The sequence below is a fragment of the Rhinoraja longicauda genome, chromosome 24 (assembly GCF_053455715.1).
Source record: "Rhinoraja longicauda isolate Sanriku21f chromosome 24, sRhiLon1.1, whole genome shotgun sequence".
Lineage (NCBI taxonomy): Eukaryota > Metazoa > Chordata > Chondrichthyes > Rajiformes > Arhynchobatidae > Rhinoraja > Rhinoraja longicauda.
Genome location: NC_135976.1, coordinates 7,912,736 through 7,937,622, shown reverse-complemented (window position 1 = coordinate 7,937,622; position 24,887 = coordinate 7,912,736). Strand labels below are relative to the sequence as shown.

The 24,887-nt window shown below is 42.2% G+C and overlaps 1 protein-coding gene across 4 annotated transcripts; it reads left to right on the top strand.

Annotated features, from left to right (window-relative positions):
* On the top strand, positions 1-19,822 carry rps10 (ribosomal protein S10). 4 transcript variants are annotated; one of them, XM_078420357.1, is made up of 7 exons: positions 867-923; positions 2,060-2,152; positions 2,249-2,423; positions 5,529-5,729; positions 11,556-11,621; positions 19,249-19,304; positions 19,740-19,822. In XM_078420357.1, the coding sequence occupies exons 3-7, from the start codon at positions 2,249-2,251 to the stop codon at positions 19,776-19,778; spliced, it is 537 nt and encodes a 178-aa protein (XP_078276483.1). In that variant the 5' UTR covers positions 867-923; positions 2,060-2,152; the 3' UTR covers positions 19,779-19,822. The 4 variants fall into 4 exon arrangements, with proteins under 4 accessions (XP_078276484.1, XP_078276485.1, XP_078276482.1 ...); XM_078420358.1 differs by lacking the exons at positions 867-923; positions 2,060-2,152 and adding an exon at positions 1-292; XM_078420359.1 differs by lacking the exon at positions 2,060-2,152 and having other exon boundaries at positions 820-923; positions 2,249-2,398; positions 5,555-5,729.
* The last annotated feature ends 5,065 nt before the right edge of the window (positions 19,823-24,887 follow it).

The following is a 24,887-nucleotide window of genomic DNA, read 5'->3' as shown; positions in this document are numbered from 1 at the left end:
TCAGGCAGCATCTCCGGAGAACATGGACGGGTGACATTTCGGGTTGGAACCCTTCTTCAGACAACCTCACACATCCTTCCCTCCAGGGATGCTGCCGGTCCCGCTAAGTTACTCCATCTTTTAGTGCCGTTATTCATTGTCATCCAGTTGCTCCCCACACACGGTGCTGCATTTACCTCAGGCGCGTTGCGTTGAGCTGAGCCAAAGATACTAGAGGGACAAGATGGACCACTCCGTTGAAATCGCCTATACTGAAGTGTAGTACGCAAAGGAGCGGAGCATCGCCATTTTAGTAAGCAAAGCCCGCCGTTCGCTCTGCCTGTCGCAGTGTAATCAGTGTTTTGGGGAACAGTATGTGTGATGATACCATTAAAATACAGAATATATCTCATCTATCAATTCACAGATTTTTCTTTTTAAATGTTTCTGGAAGTTTCTGCCTATTAAAATGGCGCCGTGTCGTAGTACGGTTTTTCGGGTCGAGTGGTCTATCTTGCTCCTCTAGTATCTTTGCGCTGAGCTGAGTTACCACGGTTTTTAGGGTCGAGTGGTCCATCTTACTCCTCTAGTATCTTTGCTTTGAGCTGCGTTGCGTTGCGCGGCCGTGTCGTACTACGGTTTTTAGGGTCGAGTGGTCTATCTGGTTCCTCTAGTATCTTTGCTTTGAGCTGCGTTGCGTTGCGCGGCCGTGGTCGTACTACGGTTTTTAGGGTCGAGTGGTCTATCTGGCTCCTCTAGTATCTCTGCGCTGAGCAGCGTTACGCGGCCGTGTCGTACTACGGTTTTTAGGGTCGAGTGGTCTATCTCGCTCCTCTAGTATCTCTGCGTTGCGTTGCGCGGCCGTGTCGCGCGGGCGGGGGCAAGCGCGGGCGAGTGCGCATGCTCCGTCTTTCCGCGCTCCGGCTCCGTGACAAGAGCTCAAGGTGCGTTCCCGCGGCCGCCGCAACCCCTCAATATCCCCGCCATCCCTCTCAAACTCACCCCGCGGCTCCTCCACAACACCTCGCATATGCCATCCGCGCTCGGCCGCTCCATTATTGTCCCGATCTGTGCGCTGATTGTTTAAACTTTGAGGTTGGTTACCGGTAATGCAGAGAGTTAGGCCTCAGGCTGCATCAGCTTCCTGAGTACAAGTTGAACTAACTCACTTCTTTTGGACATATTCTGCTTGTAAAAGTATACCCTTACTTTATCCTGTCGCCGTTAATGTTGAGAGTTAATTTGGTGTGTTATGCCAGTGTGTTTCTGTGGCACAGTTAGTTAAAAGTTGATTGTGGACACAAAATGCTGGAGTAACTCAGAGTTAGGCAGCATCTCCGGAGAGAAGGAATTGGGGGGACGTTCCGGTTCGCGACCCTTCTTCAGATTTAAAAGTTGAGCTGTTTTTCAGGGGTTAATAGTTTACTATGATTTATCCTGTGAGTATGAGGAGGGAGAAACTTGACAAAAATCCCCTATTTATTCAGAAGATAATAGGTATGCAAACTAGTATTTAGTTATCCTTTCATACTCTTACTTTGAGCCACAGGATGGGACATACATTTGCAGCCAGTATATGTAGTGGGCTGTGTATTTTGACTACAGTTTGAATTTATTGCCTTGATCAGGAACTGTTCTCAGAATGGTAGATTTTAGGGTGTACATTTTCCATAAACTTGGGTGTAGTCTGGATCCTCATTGTGGACCGTGCATTTTTTATCTGCACTTTCTCTGTAACTAATGCCAGAATTGCCCAACACTAGGTTCTGCACTCTGCTTTTTTTTTTTCCACTTCCTGATGAACTTACCTATGGCTTGTTTGTACTGGTGTATGGTATGATTTGAGCAACATACAATGTATAGGAGGAACTTGGTGGGTCAGGCAACATGTATGGAGGAATGGACAGGTTATGCTTTGGGTTGCCCCCCCCCCCCCCCCCCCCCCCCCGGTCTGAAGATGGATCCTGGCCCAAAACATCATCTGTCCAGTTCCCTCCACAGATGTTGCCAAACCCGCTGTGTTCCTCCACCACTTTGTGTTTTGGTCAAGGTTCTGACATCTACTATCTATTGTCTATAGTAAGATGCAAACAAAGCTGTATCTTGGTACACGTGGCGATAATAATGAACCAAACCAATTCAAAATCTAGGAAACATAGTGACAAAAAATAAGGTAATAGATTTAACGTTCCAAATTAGCTGACATGTGAAAAGAATTTGAATTTTGTAGTGTTGAAGTATTAATAAATGTGACTTTGATTGGTTTTAGATGTTGATGCCCAAGAAGAACCGTATCGCTATCTATGAGCTCCTCTTCAAGGAGGGTGTAATGGTAGCCAAAAAAGACGTGCATATGCCAAAACATCCTGAATTGGCAGACAAAAATGTCCCCAACCTACACGTAATGAAAGCCATGCAGGTATTGTGTCCTAACTACAGCTTATGTGAGTTCAGCCATGCAATGCTGTTTCTAATTTGGCATTATTGCATTTTATTGAGTTCTTGTTATCAGCTGGCTCATGAAGTTGGCTGTCTATTACTGGGAACGTTGGTTTAAAAAAAATAGTGTGTTCTTCCACAGCCCTTTCCTGTGGTGTCTGGTAAATCCTATTTGTTATGTGAAGGATTGCACTTGATGTCTTGCACTTGCAAGTAGTGAAGTATGAATAGTCAGGGTTGGCATGTGCATGTTTCAGCTTGTTTTGACAAGCTGGAAACTTGCATTTAGGTTGTTCTTTCAATGAAGAGGTTTACTGCTGAATATCATTGTAGCCCTGGTGTTGTTGTCAGCAGCTGTACTTTGTTTTTGCCCATTCGGCAAATGGACAAATTGAATACCATGCTCCTGTCCCTTGCAAAAAACGCTCGCAGAAGCATAGCTAATGGTTCAGGATTTTTTAATAATGTCATGGCTGAGATGCTTTGAGGATATGCTGTGCTAATGGGTGACAAATTCCACTGGACTGCAGGTGTATGTGTTTAAAAACTAGTCCTGTGGAAAATACTTGCCAAACCAGAGCAATGGCAGTGGAGTTTGTCACTCGTGCTAGGATAATTATTGAACTCCAAGGACAATAATTTTATTTTATATATAAAACCTTTAACTTAACATAAATAACCCAACATTCTTCACTATTCATTTAGCAATAGCCAAAAAATGGGAAATTTCAATAAAGGAAAATATCGAACTGTCATAGTCCTCGGTGTCCGCAAAAGTAAATAAAATATAAATTCCATTTAGCATTCTAATAATTTTTATGTTCCTCTTCCAAATGTTGGAAAAGGTATTGTTACATTTGTCGAAATTTGGAAATATATTGTCAGCTACAAAAAGATATGGTGCAATCATGGTAGAAGCATATTTAAGACACTGTGCAATGACAAAAATACATTTAAAATCCTACATTGCAGTTGAAAACTGGAATCTGGTTAGTAATTTTCTGTCGTGGTCATACAGGTAGGCTCTTAGACCTAACTTGTCCATGCGACCAAGGCGCCTCTTCTAAGCTCGTCCCATTTTCCTATGTTTGGCCCATATGCCTCTTAACCTTTCCTGTCCATGTATCTGTCCAAATATCTATCATCATATCATATCATATATATACAGCCGGAAACAGGCCTTTTCGGCCCACCAAGTCCGTGCCGCCCAGCGATCACCGTACATTAACACTATCCTACACCCACTAGGGACAATTTTTACATTTACCCAGCCAATTAACCTACATATCTTGTCTGTTATATTTAATATCTGTTAGATTTATTGTACTGTCTCAGCTACCTCCCCTGGCAACTTGTTCCAACTGTGTGGAAAATGTTGCACCTCTGCTTTCTATTAAATCTTTCGCTTCTCATCTTAAACCTATGTTCTCTGGTTCTTGATTCCCCTATTCTGAATAAAAGACTTGATGCATTCACCTTATCTATTCCCTCATGATTTTGTACATCTCTATAAGATGGCCCTTCAGCCTCCCAAGAAATAAGTTCCTATCCTGCCCAACCTCTACCTGTAGCTCAGGCACTTAAGTCCTGGCAAAATCCTTGTAAAACATTTCTGTATGCTTTCCAGCGTAATGCCATTTTTCCTATAGCAGGGTAACCAAAACTGAAGACAATACTCAGCAACACCTTGCACAACTGTAACATAACTTCAATTTCTCAATTCTCTGACTGATGAAGTTCAGCATGCCAAAATCTGCCATCACTATCCTATGAACCTGTGATGCCATTTTCAGGGAACTGTGCACTTTTGCTCCGCGATCTATCTGCTCTACAATACTCCCTAGGGCCCTAGTTTGACTCCCAGAATACAATACCTCACACTTATCTGTGTTAAACTCCATTCACCATTCTTTGGCCCACTTGCCCAGCTGATCAAAATCCCACTATAATTCTTGACAACCATCTTCACTGTTTGTGATACCACCAGTGTCATCTTCAAACTTATTAACCATACATTCTCATCCAAATCTTTGTTATAGATGACAAAGTATAGTGAGTTCTGTGTTCAGCTTTTCCCACCCTGCTAAGGTGGAAAGTTGCAGACAAGTTTTGAGGTCCTGAACTATTGGGAGAGATTGGGCAGCATGGTTGCACAGCGGTAGAGTTGCTGATGTGCAGCGCCAGAGACCTGGGTTCAATCCTGTCAACGGGTGCTTGTCTGTACGGAGTTTGTACGTTCTTCCCGTGACCCTGCATCGGTTTTCTCCGGGATTTTCAGTTTCTTCCCACACTCCAAAGACATATGTACAATACCAAGTTAATTGGCTTGGTATAAATGTAAATTGTCCATAGCGTTTGTAGGGTAGTGTTAATGTGCAGGGATCGTTGGTCGGTGCGGACTCAGTCGGCTGCAAGGCCTGTTTCCGCGCTGTATCTCTAAAGTAAACTAAGATGGGGCAAGCAAGAACTTTATTCCTTGGAGGATAGGAGTCTGAGATATGATCTTATAAAGGTGTACAAAATCATTAGAGAAATAGATAGGGTGAATGCACAGTCCTTTTCCCCAGGATAGGGAGTCAGGAACTAGATGGCATAGGTTTGTCATGGGTGACAACCATTGATGAGCTCGGCACCAATTCTTAGTCGCAGGCCTCCAGTCTGAAAAACAATCTTCTATTATCGCCCTCTGCTTCCAACTCTGAAGCCAATTGTGTATCATCCATGTGCAAGAAAGAACTGCAGATGCTGGTTTAAATGGAAGGTAGACACAAAATGCTGGAGTAACTCAGCGGGACAGGCAGCATTTCTGTAAAGAAGGAATGGGTAATGTTTTGAGTCGAGGCCCTTCTTCAGCCTGTCCCGCTGAGTTACTCCAGCATTTTGTGTCTACCATCCATATCATACATTGTACGCGATCAATAATTTATGAACCAGTAATTTGAAGGTCTATAACAGTATAAGGTAGGTCATTCTTTAACATTTAGAACAAACGATTGGATCCCAGAGTTAATTCCAAATTGGTGTTGCTGAATTTATGGTGCATGTTAAGAATTAATTTTTTGAAAATCCGACTTCTTAGTCACTAAAAGCAGATATTGAAAATCTGACAGCTGCATTGTTCTTTTGTTTTGTAAAGTCTTTGAAATCTCGTGGATACGTAAAGGAGCAATTTGCGTGGCGACACTTTTACTGGTACCTGACTAATGAGGGCATCCAGTACCTGCGTGACTATCTTCACCTTCCTCCAGAGATCGTTCCTGCTACTCTGCGTCGCCAGACACGTCCTGAGACTGCAAGGCCAAGGCCCAAAGGTAATTTTTTTTTTAATCCTGCAGCTGTCAGAAATATACCACCTTACCAAATCTCTAGAGAGAGTCATTGTGTTATACAGTGTAGAAACAGGCCTTTCGGCCCAACTTGCCCACACCAGCCAACAATGTCCCAGCTACACTAGTCCTACTTGCCTGCGCTTGATCAATATCCCTCCAAACCTGTACAACTCCACTCATTACAGTACCTGTCTGTTTCTTAAACGATGGGATAGTCCCAGCCTCAACAACCTCCTGGCAGCTTGTATATTATACCCAACACCCCTTTGTGTGAAAACATTACCCCTCGGATTCCTGTTAAATCTTTTCCCCTTCACCTTGAACCCATGTCCTTTGGTCCTCGATCCCCCTACTCTGGGCAAGAGACTCTGTGCATCTACCCGATCTATTCCTCTCATGATTTTGTACACCTCTATAAGATCCCCCCTCATCCTCCTGCACTCCTTGGAATAGAGACCCAGCCGACTCAACCTCTCGCTATAGCTCACCCTCTAGTCCTGGCAACATCATCGTAAATCTTCTCTGAACCCTTTCAAGCTTGACAATATCTTTCCTATAACATGGTGCCAAGAAATGAACACAATATTCTAAATGTGTTCTCACCAACGTCTTATACAACTGCAACATGGCTTCCCAACTTCTATACTCAATACTCTGACTGATGAAGGCCAATGTGCCAAAAGCCTTTTTGACCACGTTATCTACCTGCGACTCGACCTTCAAGGAACCATGCAACTGTACTCCTAGATCCCTCTGCTCTACAACACTATCCAGAGACCTACCGTTTACTGTGTAGGTCCTGCCCTTGTTCGACGTCCCAAAATGCAACATCTCACACCTCTCCGTATTAAATTCCATCAACCATTCCTCTGCTCACCTGGCCGATCGATCCAGATCCTGCTGCAATCTTTCACAACCATCTTCACTATCGGCAAAACCACTCACTTTTGTATCATTAGCAAACTTGCTAAACTTGCCCTGTATGTTCTCATCCAGATCATTGATGTAGATGACAAACAGTAACAGGCCTAGCACTGAACCCTGAGGCACACCACTAGTCACAGACCTCCACTCTGAGAAGCAACCTTCCACAATCACCCTCTGCTTCCTTCCATGGAGCCAATTTGCTATCCATTCAGCTATCTCTCCTTGGATCCCATGCGATCTAACCTTCCAGAGCAGCCTACCATGTGGAACCTTGTTGAATGCCTTACTGAAATCCATGTACACAACATCTACAGCTCTGCCCTCATCGGCCTTTTTGGTCATGTCTTCAAAAAAATCAATCAGATTTGTGAGACACGACCTTCCACATACAAAACCATGCTGACTATCCCTTATCGGCCCTTGCCCATCCAAATGCCTGTGTAACCTATTCCTCAGAATACACTCTAGTAACTTTCCAACTACAGATGTTAAGCTCACTGGCCTATAGTTCCCAGCATTTTCCCTGCAGCCCTTCTTGAAAAGAGGCACAACATTTGCCACCCTCCAGTCTTCTGGCACTTCTATATTTTGAGGACGACTCGTAAATTTCAATCAGGGCTCCCGCAATTTCCTCTCTAGTTTCCCACAATGTCCTCGGATATGTCTGATCTGGCCCTGGAGATTTGTCTACCTTCATACATGACAGTACCTTCAGTACTTCTTTGACGGTAACTCTGACTGCTCTCAAGACACTTCCATTGACTGACCCGTTCCTCCGTCCTACTGTCTTTCTCCTTGGTAAATACAGAGGAGAAATACTCATTGAGGAGCTTGCCCATCTCCTGTGGCTCCACACAGAGGTGACCGGTTTGATTCCTCAAAGGTCCCACTCGCTCTCTAGTCACCCTTTTCACCCTTATGTATTTATAAAATCTTTTGGGATTGTCCTTAATGCTATCTGCCAGAGCTATCTCCTGGCCCCTTTTTGCCCTTCTGATCTCCTTTTTCAGTTTACTCCTTAGTTCCCAAAACTCCTAAAGAGTTAACTAAAAAAGGAGATCAGAAGTATGAATTATTTGTTTTAACTCCTTGTTTTCGAATACTTTTGTGTAGCTAACCCCTTTTCTTCTTTTTAACTGTTAAAATATCTTTTCCCCTTTCTCTAATATCATTATTGTTTCTAACCTCGATAGTTTCACTTTGGTAGCAGTGTTTTCACCTCTGGTCTTGCCTGCCAGAATTATTTCCTCCCTATCCCCTATTTTATGTCCAGCTCTTTTTAATGTGCTATTTTTATGAAGCTTTTGTCAATATACCTCATGTTTCATATATTGCATGGTATCAATTTTTGTTAGTGCTTCTGTACAATGTTTTGCTAAGTTATGAATGTAAGTTCTCCAAATGACACTGTAATATACTTTGGGAAGTGTGCTGTTTTAATTTGCGGTTACACAAGACCTTGTTAACAGAAAGAAGAATTAGAGATTCTGGAGTAAATGGAAAATGTAATTGCTTTTTTGGAGAGTTCAGGTTGAATGGTTTCAAGATTGAGTTTGTAGTGGTTGAGAAAGGTTTTGTGAATTTCCTTAATGGGCCATGACAATTAGTAGTGAGCATTCGAGAGTTGTGCTTTGTGTTCAAGCTGAAGCGACCAATTTCTATTCATCCAGTTTAAAACAGGTTCTCTGTTACTGTTGTGCATTACTACAGGCCAAACAAATTGTTTAGTCGTTGTAGAAATAATGGTTGTGGGGTATATTGATATTTTATCTCTCATTCTGAATTATTGTCAAAGTTAGAAATGAAAAGAGAAAATGTTCTGTATGTTGGACAGTATCTGTAGTTTTGTTTAGTTTATTGTCACGTGCACTGATTGAAAAGCCTTTTGTGTGCTATCCAGTCGGCAGAAAGACAATACATGATTACAATCGAGCCATTTACAATGTATAGAGATATATGATAAGGGAATAACGTTTAGTGCAAGGTAAAGCCAGCAAAGTCCAATCTAGGATAGTCCGAGGGTTACCAGTTGGAAGAGAACTATTAAAATTAAGTTAGATCTAGTTCAGACATCACATCTTTTGAGGACTCTGTAAATCTGGACCACTTCCCATAAATATCTTTAAAATTGGTGAATTGACAAGTTCAAAACCAAAATATAAAATTTAATAAAGCAGTTTTTAAAATATCGGCACAAAAATACCCTGAAATGTTAACTTTTGTTCTGTCCCTGTGGATGCTGCTTGATGTGCTGAGAGTGTTTACAACGTTTTCTGTTTTAGCTTTCCAACATTTGCAGTTTTTTGTTCTTGTCTCTGCTTCTAGCCTGATTTGAGCTGCTTGGCTAGGGGAGAGAAATGAGCTAATTGAATTACTGTGTAGAAATCCGGCGACAGTTAGTGTCATCCTAACTCCATTTAGGTCCCTCTTCGTGGATGTAGGGATATAATGCGATCTAAAATTAATTCTAGGAACATTAATGTAGTACTTTAATTGTAACTGTGGGTGCATCTTAGTCCTAGAAGAACTGAGCAATCTTCCATGATGCCCGATTAATAATTACCCCTCAACCAACAGCCCTCTACCAGGCTATATATCTACTAACTCCTTTCCATTGTGTGGTGTCCAAAACTGCATACAATATTCCAAATGCCTTGTACTGCTTCATCTTGATGTTCCAAATCTATATTCAATATTCCTGCCTATGAAGACAGACAAGTAATGTGCCTCCTTCGTTACCCTATACACCTTTGCGCCTTTTTCAGAGCTATGATCTTGTATTCCAACGACTGTACATCAACTCTTAAAGTCTCTGCCATGTTTAGACAATATTAAACAACCCAAAGTACCTTGCCTCACATTTGCCTAGTTTAAATTCCATCTGCAACCACTCCATTCAAATTTCCAGCTGATCTTTGTCCCTCTATGTCCTTGGGCAACCATCCTTGCAATCTACAATTCCACCAGTCGTTGTCATCAGCAAACTGAGTAATCAGGCCCAGACATATGACAAACAATAAAGATTCCAGCATCAATATCTGCAGCACACAACCAGTTTCCAGATTACAGTAAAGAGATGAGCCCTCCACCACTGCCCTCCTATCACCAAGCCAATTTTGGAGCCAGTTTGCCAAAACACTGGATCCCTTTTCTGGACCAACATACTGTGGGAACTTGTCAAAAGCTTTGCCAAAGTCTACATATACCATTTCTTCTATCTTGCCTTCATCAATTTTCTTTGTAACCTAAAAATAAATAACATTTACCAAGCATGATTTCCCATGTACAAAACAATGCTGACTCCCCCCTACCTTTTCAAGTAATCGTAAATACTACCCCCAAAATTTTCATTCAGAAGAGTCCCTATTAACGACGCGCGGTTCTCACAACTGCAGTTTCCTGGTATATGCCTCCGTGAATATGGGGGGCCTACCCTCAAATCTTCCGGCAACTTGCCCATGGCTAAAGATGGTGTACAAATCTCCAAAGCCCCAGCAACCTCCTTCCATGCTTCCCAAGATATCCTGGGATAGATTTCATTTGACACTGGGAGGTTGTCCACCTTAATGTTAATCTACATCTCTCGCACTTCCTCTTGTGCTACACCTGCGTTCCGGCCTATCAGAGTACGGCTCCCTTAACTTGCCATTCTCCCCATCTCGGTGATGACTAAGGATGGGAGGCATTCATTTAGGACACCACATATCTCCAGGCTTTACACAAAGGCTTGCTTTTTGGTCCCGGGGAGGAGCTACTCTTTCCCCAGCTACCCTCTTGCATTTAATACATTTTATCATAGTTTTGGGAATTCTCTTTAATTCTGTTGATCAGGGCCATTTTGTGTCTCTTTACTCTCTTAACTGCTTTTAAGATCTCTCACATTTCCTTTAAACGTCAAATACTTAATAATTTTCCGAGTACCTGATGTGTGCTTCCTTTTTTTCCAGATCTTTGTTAACAAAGGTTTCCTAATCTTACTATTTTTGCTTCTTAACCTTTCAGTGATATGCTGACTCTTACTCTCTCCTTTATTTGCCTATCGGATATTTTTCTGAGTAGCTGTTCCTAATGTTAAATTCAATGCGTCCTGTCATATACTATTAAGTCAGCCTTCTAATTTAAAACCTTATCTTCAGGTCCAACCATATCCTCTTCCATGACTACCTTTTAAAGTTGCGGAATGATAAACTTTTTGCAAAAAGTTCCTCCACAGACATTTTCAACACTTTCACATCCTCATTCCTTAAAATAAGGTTGAGTATAGCTCTACCCTAGTAGGACACCCTGCACACTGCTTTAAATACACTTTGTGGTTGTATTTAACAAATTCAACCTCATCTAAGTCCCTTGCACAAAATCAATCCCAGTTAATGTTGAGCAAATTAAAATTGCCCTCCACTGCAACTCTACTGCTTTAAAATCCTGCTGTTATTTGTGTACATGTTTGAAATCCTCCAGCATATGGAGGCCTATGGTGTCTTATCAAAGTGACCACCCCTTTCTTATTTCTAACTTCTATCCATTTGCTGATTCTCTCTACAATATCCTCCCTGAATACTGCTGCAATGCTCTCTCTGATCAGCAGTACAACACCTTCCCTTTTGGAACATTGAGCTCACATGAACATTCAGCTGCCATTCCTTCCTGCCCCTTGGCCATGTTTCTGTAATTGCCACAATATCATCCTACTTCTTGTACCATACAGAATGTCTGCTGGCTTGCATGTTTGCATTAAAGCAATGACTTTTTCAAAAGTACTTTATTTGTTTGCACAATGTTCATTTGGATGTAAGTTTGTGCCTTTCTAATCTTTAGCTTTTGCTGCAGTAAACATTATTTTTAAAATTGAACGACTAATTGAAACATGGAACTTTTTTGCAGGTCCAATGGAGGATCGTCCTCGTCTCCGTGAATCTGACAGAGACAGTTACAGGCGGGCAACTCCACGTACGTATTGCAGTTTATTCATCATTGGTTTTACTGTTATATGTTCATGTATAATGCAGCCAATAATTGGATAAGCACCAATTAGAGCTCTGGCTTAAATTTGAAGTTGTATTTTCTTTTAACATTGAATGATAAAACCTTCTGATTATAAATCAGTGTAATTTGCGCATTCTGACACTCTTCCAGGCAGTTTGATATAACATGGAAAAGTTGAACAAAATCCAAAGGGAATAGAGCAGGGAGTGGAAACAGAAAATCGGTGAAAGTAACCTGGAAGGCAGAGCTAATGAGCTGGGAAAATGGAGAGTTTCACGCTTTCTTGCATATCTCTAATATTAGTATAGTTGAAGAGGCAGATAAGCTGACGTTAAGTAGAAGCATGGAAGTTTCTTGCAACAATTTGTGCACTTGATTTTAAGAGGGACAGGAATGGCAAGTTAACATTCTAGAGGATTTTCAGACTAGGCATAGAAGGACATAAAAATGCAGTGGGCGGCAAAATTGATTTTTTTAAATTATCGTTACTAAATAGTAACTGAGATTGTGAAGGCTATAGATGACATAGAGTTCCCAAATTGCACTGAAAATAAATTCTTTCTAGCTAGTATCTAGCAAGTGGAATAAGGTTGACAACAATTCTGGATATAGTTAAAAGTGATGAAAGTGGAAGAATTGAGGATAATTAGCAAGGATTTATCGACGGAACTTAATTGAAAGTTTGAGATAACACGGGTCAGTGGCAGTGCATTTGGTGGTGTTTGCTTGGATTATTGCAAGACTTTTCAAGTCCAACCTAGTAAAAAAAAAAGTCCATGAAATTTAAGGCAGCATAGTAAACTAAATCCAAAATTGTCTCAGACAATAAGCAAAGATAATGGGTGATGTGGTTTTGTAACTAGAAGGCTATGGCAAGCATATCTTGGGAATTGATACCCAGTTCCTTTTTATTAAAGATTTGAGGTGTGTGGGAGCTATAGTAAAAATGGTTATACGATTGTGTAGTTGGAAGTGCATGGAAAGTTGTAGATTACAGAGCTATTAGGTGTTCTGCTCATTGGAGCAACTAAAATAGTCATAGAGTGGATACAGTGTGGGAACAGGCCCTTCGGCCCAACTTGCCCACACCGGCCAACGTGTCCCAGCTACACTTGTCCCACCTGCCTGCGCTTGGTCCATATTCCCCAAACCTTTCCTACACATGTACCTGTCTAACTGTTTCTTAAACGTTGGGATAGTTCCAGCCTCAACTACCTCATCTGGCAGCTTGTTCCATACATTCACCAACCTATGTGTGAAAAAATTACCCCTCAGATTCCTATTAAATCTTTTCCCCTTCACCTTGAACCTATGTCCTCTAGTCCTCAATTCCTCTACTCTGGGCACAAGACTCTGTGCATCTACCCAATCTATTCCCCTCATGATTTTGTACACCTCTATAAGATTACCCCTCAGCCTCCTGCGCTCCAACTGAGACCCAGCCTACTCAACCTCTCCCGATAGCTGACATCCTCTAGTCCTGGCAACATCATCATAAACCTTCTCTGAACCCTTTCAAGCTTGACAATACCTTTCCTATAACATGGTGCCCAGAACTGAACACAATATTCTAAATGTGGTCTCACCAACGTCTTTTAAAACTGCAACACGACTTCCCAACTTCTATACTCTTTATGAAGGCCAATGTGCCAAAAGCCTTTTTGACCACGTTATCTACCTGCAACTCGAACTTTCAAGGAATCATGCGCTCCTAAATCCCTCTGCTCTACAACACTCCCCAGAGGCCGAGTTAGACGTCCCAAAGTACAACACCTCACACTTTTCTGTATTAAATTCCATCAACAATTCCTCCACCCACCTGGCCAATCGATCCAGATCCTGCTGCAATCTTTCACAACCATCTTCACTATCTGCAAAACCACTAACTTTTGTATCATCAGCAAACTTGCTAATCTTGCCCTGTATGTTCTCATCCTTGATGTACATCTCTTGATGTGGATGACAAACAGTAACGGGCCTAGCACCGAACCCTGAGGCACATCACTAGTCACAGGCCTCCAGTCTGAGAAGCAACCTTCCACCATTGCCCCCTGCTTCCTTCCATGGATCCAATTTGCTATCCATTCAGCTATCTCTCCTTGGATCCCTTGCGCTCTAACCTTCCAGAGCAGCCTACCATGCAGAACCTTGTCAAATGCCTTACTGAAATCCATGTACACAACATCTACAGCTCTAACCTCATTGACCTTTTTGGTTACGTCGTCGAAAAACGCAATCAGATTTGTGAGACACGACCTCCCACGTACAAAACAATGCGGACTATCCTTAATCAGCCCTTGCCCGTCCAAATGCCTGTATAACCTATCCCTCAGAATACTCTCTAGTAACTTTCCAACTACTGATATTAAGCTCACCAGCCTATAGTTCCCAGCATTTTCCCTGCAGCCCTTCCTGAAAAGAGGCACAGCATTTTCCACCCTCCAGTTTTCCGACACCTCTCCTGTAATTAAGGACGATTCGTAAATTTCAACCAGGGTCAACTTGAGCGAGACCCTCTCTCATACCCTCAAAGTTGGCCTTACCCCAGTTGAACGTTTTAACCCTTGGGCCCTCTCTGTCCCTCTCCGTAACTATCTTAAACCTAATCGAATTGTGGCCACTAGTCCCAAAAGGCTCCTCCACAAACACTTCATTAACTTGCCCTTCCCAATTTCCCAATACTAGATCCAGTGTTGCCCTCTCGCGCGTGGGAGCCTCTACATACTGCTTGAACACTTGTGAGGAATTGCACCCCATTCAAATCTTTCACACACTGATTTTCCCAGTCAATATTGGGAAAGTTAAAATCCCCTACCTCAACAACCTATTTGACCTAGATCTGTCTGCAATCTGCAAGCAGATCTGCAGACATCTGCTACTTAATTCTGAATTAAGAGGTAAAAGCTTCAGCAGGAGTGCAGCAAGGTGAGGGAATACTGACTGGTGGTGTGGTGAAGTAGGGTAACCTTAAAGAGGATGTCTGCACCACCTGTTAAAATGTGTATGGGCTGGTTTACTTTCATTAATCAAGGCAGAATTGGCTCTGCGCAATCATCGTCTCATTTATTTAGAATAACTGAATTTATTGAGTGTTTTGTTGTCTGAAGGCTGAAAAGCTGCAGCGTTAAAATTTCATTGGTCTGCTTCACATGTGTGACAAATAAATTATCTTGATTTAAAAATTGGGAATTTATACTGGCACTATAAATGTTACAAGAAATATGTCATTCCACTGGCAAAGATACAAAGTAGATTTACAGAGGTGTTGGAATGATGAGAGAATTTTGGTTGTGGGAAAAGATGGGGTAGGTCAGGGGTGATTTCCTTGCAACAGTCTGAGGGGACATTGTATAATGTTGAGAGATCACAGTGAACACGCCATTGGGCTCTTAATGCCTACGCAGACATTCAATATGATCTTATAACCATATTTGTACTCTCTTTGTCTTTAAAACAAAATAACAACCTCCTCCTTAAACATATTCAGCAATTATAGTTCCATGTAATATAAGGAAATAACTGCAGATGCTGGTACAAATCAAAGGTATTTATTCACAAAATGCTGGAGTAATTCAGCAGGTCAGGCAGCATCTCGGGAGAGAAGGAATGGGTGACGTTTCGGGTCGAGACCCTCAGTCTGAAGAAGGGTCTCGACCCGAAACGTCACCCATTCCTTCTCTCCCGAGATGCTGCCTGACCTGCTGAGTTACTCCAACATTTTGTGAATAATTACCTTCGATATTTCCATGTAATAGTGCATTCAAAACGTTATTGGAATTTGAGTGAAAACATTTCTCTTTGCCGAACTTACTCTTGCCGTATATTCTAAAAGTCTGGTTTATGTCAGCAGAGTTCTTAAACTTGCATGACATAGATTTAAAGCATTGATTGGAGAATTTGGAGGAGGGTGGGGAATCAGGAAACATTTTTCCTTCCCAGAAGTTGGTAGGGATGAGGAATCCATTGCCTGAAAGAGTGGTAAACGCAGAAGCCTCATGTTTGGAAAGCATTTTGATTTGCACTACAGACTGTGCTGGAAAGTTAGATCGGGCTGGTGCCTCTCTTTCAACCAGCATGGATACACTGAAAAGAGCGGCTGCATCCTGCAATATAAATTTTCCAGTGTTAGCAGAAGTTGCCTTCTCTTGAATAATGTTAACTGATCCATTAAGAATTATTGATGCATCCAGTACATTTTAACGGTGTTAGAATTATCTTGTTCTTTCATGCATACACTCGAACTTTTTGTCATGCATCTGAATTCGGACCTGCATCTAAGCATCCTAGATGTTCTTTTCATTTGCAGTTGACTTCAGCACAACTCTAAATTTCTTGGCAAAGGACCGGAGTGGGCATTTATTTTTCTGTTAGTCAGGCATGTGATGTTTCCGTGGATTTCCGCGTTTTTTAAATCCATTTTCCGTGCTTTTTGCATGGTTTCTGCATTTTTCACTTTGCCAATTAAACGGTGGAATCAGATCGAAAAAAGAAAGGAAAAAAATATGATATGTAGACTTGTAATGAACACTAGGTTCCGCTAGGGGTTCCGTGAGAAATCCCCCCCCCCCCCCCCCCGCGCGCCCTGGAAGTCTCCCCGGAAATGTGGCACCAAGGCTGGGCAAGGCAGCCAATCTTGACCTCATCAGGACTTCCGTGGCCAATTTGTGAATTCGGCCGTTAGAGGTTCCGCGAGAAATCCCCCGCGCCGTGGAAGTCTTCCCGAAAATGTTGCGCCTAGGCTGGGCGAGGCAGCCAATCTCGACCTCATCGGGACTTCCTCGGCCGATCGGTGGGTTGAATTAGCGACCTGCGGCCGGGGCTCTGGAACTCCAGCCCAGCTGGACCCACAAATCTATCCCCATAGCCGTCTTCCTTGGCCTGCTGGATAAACCAGCAAAGCTCTGGAACCAAGAGTGCCAGAAAATCAGTGGTGGAACTGTAATGAGTAAATATTAAATTTAATTGCAAGATTATATAACTAAATTAATTAAGACAGGGTTAAAATATAAAACAGAGCAGAAAAGCCAATTACCACCTTTTTGGACTGATTATCAATTAATGTGCGAATGTACTTAAATGTTATTAGTGTACAGTGACATATTCACAGTTTCTGTTTTTATTTTGAAATGCATTAAAAGAGGCTTGAAACTGGTAATTTTGTGTGTAAATTTTTGACCCACGTTCCTTTTTTTTTTTTTTTTACCTCGCTCACATGCCTGGTTAGTGTGACCTAAACTGAGAATCCTGTCTTCTCATTTCTGTGAATCTTCTAACTTTTTAAATGTACTTCCACATCAAACAAATATTTTACTGAGGATGATAAACTGTATCATGAGTTTTCATACCTTCAAGTAGAGGATTGTGCTAAGATGTTACTTTGGAGCAATGGTCTTATAGCAACTTGTGCCAAAATCCATACCTCTGATATAAGTGGCACACAAGACCGTGGATTTTATAACCAGTTCACATTAGCTAAACTAGAAGTCATCAAAATGCCAGCATTCCAACAGAAGAGGAAGACAATTTATTGGGAGTGCTGGGAAGTAAAAAATTACTTCCAATTAACAATATGAGCTCGGGCAGTGATGAACTTTAGGAAAAATTGGCAAATATTTTTAAGTTTTTAAAAATCGGTTAGCAATGTTTTATCCCTGTTACTGTGTTCTAAAAAAACATTAAATGCGGATTACCATTGTTGTCACCACAATTGCTAACTTAGCTTTTCTAAACAGATTGGTATGAAAAACGATCTTCGACCAAATTGCAAACAGGGTGGATTAATAGCTTCAGTTGCAATTGTACCTTTTTATGTAAATCTGTAACATGATTGTATGATTTAACATAAACTGTAAAGTTGATCACAACTTCTTCCATTTTTTAACTCTTGACCTCCTTTGATTTAAATGTGATTTTATGTTTTCTGGATTTGATTGCTACCCTGCATTAATTGAACACCATTAAATCTGAAACCTCAGACTCTTTCAGATTGACTTGCAGCATTTTTTATAGAATAAATATTTCACTGGGCTTCATGTTGATTTTGATCCACTGTTCCAACAAATTTGTAGCCCTTTGTAAATTTACATCTTCTGATTGATCACATGCCATCCAGAAATAGTGGTTTCCATTCAGAGTTCCCTACTCCATTGTAATATAATTCCTACACCAATATATAAATGTGCTCTATAAATGTAAGATACTTTTTTTCTATCCCCAAATCATTTCTTATTTTTAAAAAATTATCCTGAACTTCCAATTTTGGAATTTTAGATAAATATTCAGCAAAGACTTTTTGAAATTCTAAGTAAACAATTCCTAGAGAATTGAGACCTGATTTAATTGTGTCATTTTTGCTTTGCTGCTTGGAGTTTGTGTCTATTCTCCAGCCTTGGTGCTGCCTTGTGATGGAGCTTCCTCCTTTGCAGTGAGACTTTTGAGATCTAATCTCAAAATTACTGCATAAGAAAAAGCTTGTAAAAATTCCCACATGCAGTATATTTAACTCTGCTAGTGCTGCTGATCCTCTGAGCTCTTCGCAATCACCCGATTTAGTTGGGCAAATGTTATACCTTTTGTTGCTTAGTCTGTTTTTCTTGCATCTTCAACTCAGATTTGAGCCATTATCAGACAGCAGATTCGATTTAAATTTGATTGTTTCTGCTTGGATGGATGCTGAAGTTGCAGTCAAGTTTGAAATTGCCTCCTGACTGTGGAGAGTATGAAGAGCAGCTCTTTTATTACTTTGAGGTGTGGGTGACATCATTGTCATTTATTGCCTTCCCTGACTGAAAGAAACATAGTTCAAAGCAGAGGGCAATTAAGAGTCGGCATCTTTGTTGGTCTGCTGTCATACAGACTGGACAGGGTAAAATTACCAGATGTTTTCTGAAGGATGTTAGTGAACCATATGGATTCTTAGCTGTCGGAAGAAGGGTCCCGATCCAAAATGTCACCTATCCATGTTCTCCAGGGGTGCAGTCTGACCCGCTCTAGTACTTTGTGCCTTTTTTTGCATATCAGCATCTGTAGTTCTTTGTTTCTGCATTCTGGATTCTTAATGCTAGTTTAAGATATCATGGTCGTCTTGTCTAATGCCAGCTGTGCTCTTGAATACTTGACTGGATTTAAATTCCCCCAGTGGGATTTTAGCTGCTCATAAAATGAATCCCAATTTCTGTATTATTTCAGTGAATTAACTGGTACTGTACCAATGTAGGTACTGATCATGAAGCAGTGGTTCAATGAATGTTCATGGGCAATGATGAAGAACATTGGCCTATTCTTAATCAACAAGCAATTTGGGAGCAAATGAGAGCCAATAGATCTTTTTAATTTTAGGATAGTTAAAATTAGTCTTATACTCATTTGATTAAGTATGCTGACTCATTCAACTGGCTCTTGAAATGAGCTATTTCGAAAGCATATTCATTTGCTTTAAGTACTTCTTGGGGGACCGCAACACATTGATTCTTGATTGCTATTGATTTGGAAATTGGGTTTAAAATTACACGACTTAATAAAATCTGCACGTTTTAATCTATTGTAATAAGCTAAGTGTTTTTGTTTTTAAACAAACTTGTTTTTTTTCTAGTTGGATCAGACAAGAAGGCTGAAGCTGGTGCAGGTGCAGCCACAGAATTCCAGTTTGTAAGTCTTTAGTTTTACTGTCATTTTCATGGAGGGAAAAGTGAATATCAAATGCATTTATTTAGTGGTTCAAAGAAAGTAAGACCATGTCTCCTAGGCCTTATCTGCCAGAAATGCAAAGAATTTTATGTATTGTTAAAATGTTAATTATTGTATGTATTTTACCTATTAATTTGATTATTCTAGTAAAAAAACTTAATTTAATCATATTTCATGCTTGCGATACATTTTTAAGAAAAATCAGATTTACTAAAGATTTAGTGGCCTATTGTCTGATTAGAAAATTCCTCATTGCCATACATTGAGATGATAGTTGGTCGATTGGTAGAGCTTTATCCTTAGACTAGAATGTTTTTGTATGATTTAGTAGCTAGTATTTTCTCAGCAATATTTGGGGGTTGCAAATTGCCAACTGTTTTCCTGTTTATTTTGCAGAGAGGTGGATTTGGCCGTGGTCGTGGACAACCTCAGTAAATGTGTACAACTTGTTCTGTAAAATAAAAGTCAGATGAAATGTATTATACATCTACGTTCATTCTTTGTACTTGGGGAAATCTGTTTTGTTTGGCACCATAGCAGTTTATGGTTGTATATAATGGTCTGTTCTGTTTGTGGGGACCCCGTGTCGCTTATACAAGTGAAGGTGTGTGGCTTTCATTTGAGGGGAGGCTAACTAGGCACTGAGACCTGGCAAAAAGAAAATACATGTTTTTAGCATTCTTTAGGAATCCCAGTAAGCAATGACAAATGAAACAGTAAAGCACAGTTTGGAACGTTGACACTTGGATATGGTGGTATGCGGTTTTCGGCTTGCAAAAATATCATGAAGCAGGTTCATTTGCGAGTGCTCATGTACAAATTAGCTGAACTAAAAACAATAAGTGCTGGAAACACTCAGCAGGTCAAGCAGCATCTGTGGAAGGAGAAAGGGTTAGAAGCATAGAAACATAGAAAATAGGTGCAGGAGGAGGCCATTCGGCCCTTCGAGCCAGCCCCGCCCCGCCATTCATTGTGATCGTGGCTGATCATCCACAATCAATAACCCGTGCCTGCCTTCTCCCCATATCCCTTGATTCCACTAGCCCCTAGAGCTCGATCTAACTCTTAAATCCATCCAGTGATTTGGCTTCCACTGCCCTCTGTGGCAGAGAATTCCACAAATTCACAACTCTGGGTGAAAAAGTTCCTTCTCACCTCAGTTTTAAATGGCCTCCCCTTTATTCTAACTGTGGCCCCTGGTTCTGGACTCTCCCAACATTGGAAACATTTTTCCTGCATCTAGCTTGCCCAGTCCTTTTATAATTTTACATGTCTCTATAAAATCCCCTCTCATCCTTCTAAACAGTTACTGTCACTGAGTTGGTATCACTGAGTCTCTAAAGGAACTGGGAATAAGAGATGCAGGGAGGATAAAGGAGGAATTACTATGGCAAAGAGAAGGTATTTATTCACAAAATACTGGAGTAACTCAGCAGGTCAGGCAGCATCTCGGGAGAGAAGGAACGGGCAACGTTTCGGGTCGAGACCCTTCTGACTGATGTCAGGGGGGTGGGACAAAGGAAGGATATAGGTGGAGACAGGAAGATAGAGGGAGATCTGGGAAGGGGAGGGGAAGAGAGGGACAGAGGAACTATCTAAAGCTGGAGAAGTCGATGTTCATACCACTGGGCAGCTTGCAGTTATGAATGGTGAAGCCAGAGAAAGGAATTTAGGGGAGGGGAGAAATAGGTGAGAGTCCAGATGGGACGGGGGGAGGGGGAGGTTAGAAGTTATCTAAAATTTGAGAATTTATTGTTCATACCATTGGGTTGTAAACTACCCAAGTGAAAAATGAAGTTCCTCCAGTTTGCGTGTGGCCTTGCTCTGGCAATGGATGAGGCCCAGTACAGAAAAGTCAGTGTGGGAATGGGAAGCAAAATAAAATCGATTAGCAACCGGGAGATCCGGTAGGCCTTGGAAAACCAAATGCAAGTGTTTGGTGAAACTGTCGCTGTCTAAGCTTGATCTCGCTGATGGACTGGAGGCCACATCGGGAACACCGGATGCAGTAGATGAGGTTAGAGAAGGTGCACATGAATTGCTGTCTCAACTGGAAGGACTGCTGGATGGAGGCTAAGGAGGAAGTCTAAGGACATGTTGCATCTCTTGTGGCTGCAAGGGAAAATAATTGAGGGGGTGGAAAGGGATGACTGAAGCAAGGAATTGTGGTGGAGATGGGAAGATGTGACTGGTGGTGGAATCGCGTTGGAGGATGTGGAGGCTGGATGGGATGAAAAGTGAGGACTCGGGGGAACTCTATCCTTGTTCCATCTGGTGGACATGGAACGAGAGTAGAACGACAGCACAGAGGAGATGTGGGTGAGAGATCCATCTATGACAGCAGGAGGGAAACCATGTTTTCTCGGATGTCTTAGAATGGAAATGCTCATGTAGGGAACAGATTTGGCAGAGATGGAAGAATTGAGAGTAGGGGAAAGCTGGTCTGCAAGAGGCAAGGTGGTCTTGATAACTTGAGTTGGTATGTTTGTTGTGGATGTCAATCAATAGTCTGGCCCCTTTGATGGAGACATATCAAGAAAGGGAAGTGAGGTGTCAGAGTTTGTCCAAGTGAATTTGAAGGCAGGTTGGAAGTTAGTAGCAAAGTTTATGAAATCAATAAGTTCCTCATTGATGCAGGAGGCAGCCCCGATGCCGTCACCGACATAGAGGGGAAAGAGTTGTGGGATCTGCAACAAGGACTGTTTTACGTCACCGACAAAAAAGCAGGCGGAGCTGGGGCCCTTGCATGTGTCCATGGGTACACCTTTAACTTGGAGAAAGTGAGAGGAGTCAAATGTAGGGTTGCCAACTTCCTCACTCCCAAATATGGGACAAGGTGACGTCACTGCCCCGCACCCCACTTGACCTCACCCAGCCAGCGACCACGTGCACCCGCTCCACCAATGGCGGCGGGCCGGGAAGTGGGTTGCTACGCAACCTCCGTTAGGCAGCGCCTGGGCCTCCAGTCCTAGACTGTCCAGAGCTAAAATGTCGGAAACCTAGAGTGTCGGGGCCTGACCTGTCGGGGCCTACAGCATCTGGGCCTAATAGTCCCTGACAGTTTAGGTCCCGACACTAGGTTTCTGACATTTTAGCTCCAGACAGTCTAGGTCTGGTGGCCCGGGCGCCGCCTAACAGAGGTTGTGTAGCAACCCGCTTCGCGGCCCGGGCAGCCGCCATTGGTGGAGCGGGAGCATGTGGCCGCTGGCTCGGTGAGATCATGTGGGGCACGGGGTGGTGACTTCACCCTTCAACCCTTAGTTGGTAGTGAGGAAGTTGGCAACCCTACTAATACGGGGCAAGGGCAGTCCCATATGGGACAAACCAATTTAGCCCAAAATACGGGATGTCCCGCCTAATATGGAACAGTTGGCAACCTTAGTCAAATGAGAAGTTGTGCGTGTGAGGACTGGCCCTGCCAGGCAGGGGTGTTAGTAGAGGGAAATTGATTGGGTGTCTTTTCAAGGAAGTAGTGGAGGATCCTGAGACCTACCTGGTGAGGGATGGAGGTGTAAGGGGACTGGATGTCCATGGTAAAGGGGAGGCAATGGGGGCATAAAAATTGAGTTATTAAAGCGTTGAAGGGCCTATGAATGCAGTAGGGCAGGTTCAGGCAGTAGGGGAGGTTCAGGCAGAGACTGTCTGCCATGGCAATCCTTTTGTGGGGAGGTGATAGAAGCGGGCAGTGCAGGCCTGGGGAGCAATAAAGTCAGGCTGTGGAGTGGAGATTGTGAGAGGTGACAAGATCAGAAAGAGTGGGAGATGATGGCCTGCTGTTTGTATGTGGGGTCATGGTCAAGTGGGTGGTATGAGATGGTTCCTGGTCTCGGTACGGTAGAGGTCAGCCTGCCAGACTATAACAGCACCTTCCTTGTTGGCAAGTTTAATAACAATGTTGGGATTGTTTGTGAGTGAATAGAAGGCTGTGCTTTCAGAGGGGTGAGATTCGAGTGGGTCAGGGTAGTGGAGAAGTCAAAACAGTCAGTGCACCTGCAGTTGGAAATAATAAGGTCCAGAGGGGGTAGAAGGCTGATGGTGGGGGGGTCTCCAAGAGGAGGAGGAATGTTGGAGATTGGCGAAGGGGTCATTGGGCAGTGAGGACTCCTTACCAGAGAAAATGACGCGGAGGCAAAAGAAAAAAAGCTCTATATCATGGCGGGCTCAGAACCCCTTGAGGTGTGGGCATAGGGGTATAAAAGGAAGGCCTCTGTTGAAGACTGGCTGTTCTGCAATAGTCCTGATATCTAATCTTCCCCACAAAGTGTTCGATCCTCTTGTTGACACACCAGCTTGTTCTGTGATTACAACTCCAGAGTGAGATATGAAGAAATTCTACTCTGCCGTGTCCTTGCAACAGTAGAGTATCTGGCCCTGCGAGAGCAACAGGCCAAACTTGCTAGCTCTTCGGTTTCGTATGGATATACAGCATGGAAACAGATCCATATGTCGCACTGACCATTGATCACCTGCTCTCACAAGTGCTGTGTTATCCCACTTTCTCATTCATTTGGAGCAATTTTTATTTTACAGAGACCAATTAACCTTCAAATACACGTGTCTGGGACGTTCTGTGTTTAAAGTCTGTGAATTTAATAGAATAATTGACACAGTGCCAAACTTTAAATATATATATCTGGACACCCTGCATGCAGATTTAAGTTAAGGAAACAAACTTAACATTGAAAAGCAAATAGAAAATCATGAGTGATTATTAAAGACAGGTTAGCTGTATGAATGAGAGAAATAGAACAATAATTAAATATTTTGCAGCAGCAGAGTTGCTGAGACCTGGATTTGATCCTGACTGGGTGCTGTCCATATGAAGTTTGTACGCTCTCCCCGTGACCTGCGTGGGTTTTCTCCAGGTGCTTCGGTTTCCTCCTACACTCCAAAGACGTACAGGTTTGTAGGTTAATTGGCTTCGGTAAAACTGTAAATTGTCCCTAGTGTGTGGGGATCACTGATCTGTGCGGACTCAGTAGGCCGCACTGTATCTCTAAACTAAAAAAATCTAAAAATATGAAGTCTTGTTGCCACTGAGCACATAATTTAAAATTTACTGTGAACTGTTCTCTTCCACAAACCATTTTGTATCATTGAATACGATACGATAGAACTTTATTTATCCCAGGAGGGAAATTTGTCTTTGGTCGCTTTCATAATGGAAACACAACTCGTAGTAAGCTAGACCAACTTTCAAGTGCTATCTCTAATTTTGAGACATCAATCTCTACTTTTGAGACAAAGGAATACTTTCATAAGACTGCCACTAGCTTTCAATGACTTGATTATGCATGTTTGTGAAACAAAGTGTTCCTCTCATGGAGTTGGGCATCCAACACGCCCACCAATTTTGACTAAATGGGGACCATTACTTGTAAAACACTAAAAGTTCCTAAATTTGCCTTCTATGCCAATCAAAACACAAAATGGCAGGTAGTCAACAACAATGGACTTGGATTACCATCATTACTACTGACTTTGCGAAAATGTAAATGTGTGAAGATTGTTTGGAAATAATAAAGAAGTAAAAACAAGTACATG

Coding starts and splice junctions, on each gene's coding strand:
- rps10 (XM_078420358.1), top strand. CDS start 2,249: ATGTTGATGCCCAAGAAGAACCGTATCGCTATCTATGAGCTCCTCTTC. Junction 2,424..5,528: donor GTGTCCTAACTACAGCTTAT/GTGAGTTCAGCC, acceptor AAAATCTGACAG/CTGCATTGTTCTTTTGTTTT. Junction 5,730..11,555: donor TGCAAGGCCAAGGCCCAAAG/GTAATTTTTTTT, acceptor ACTTTTTTGCAG/GTCCAATGGAGGATCGTCCT.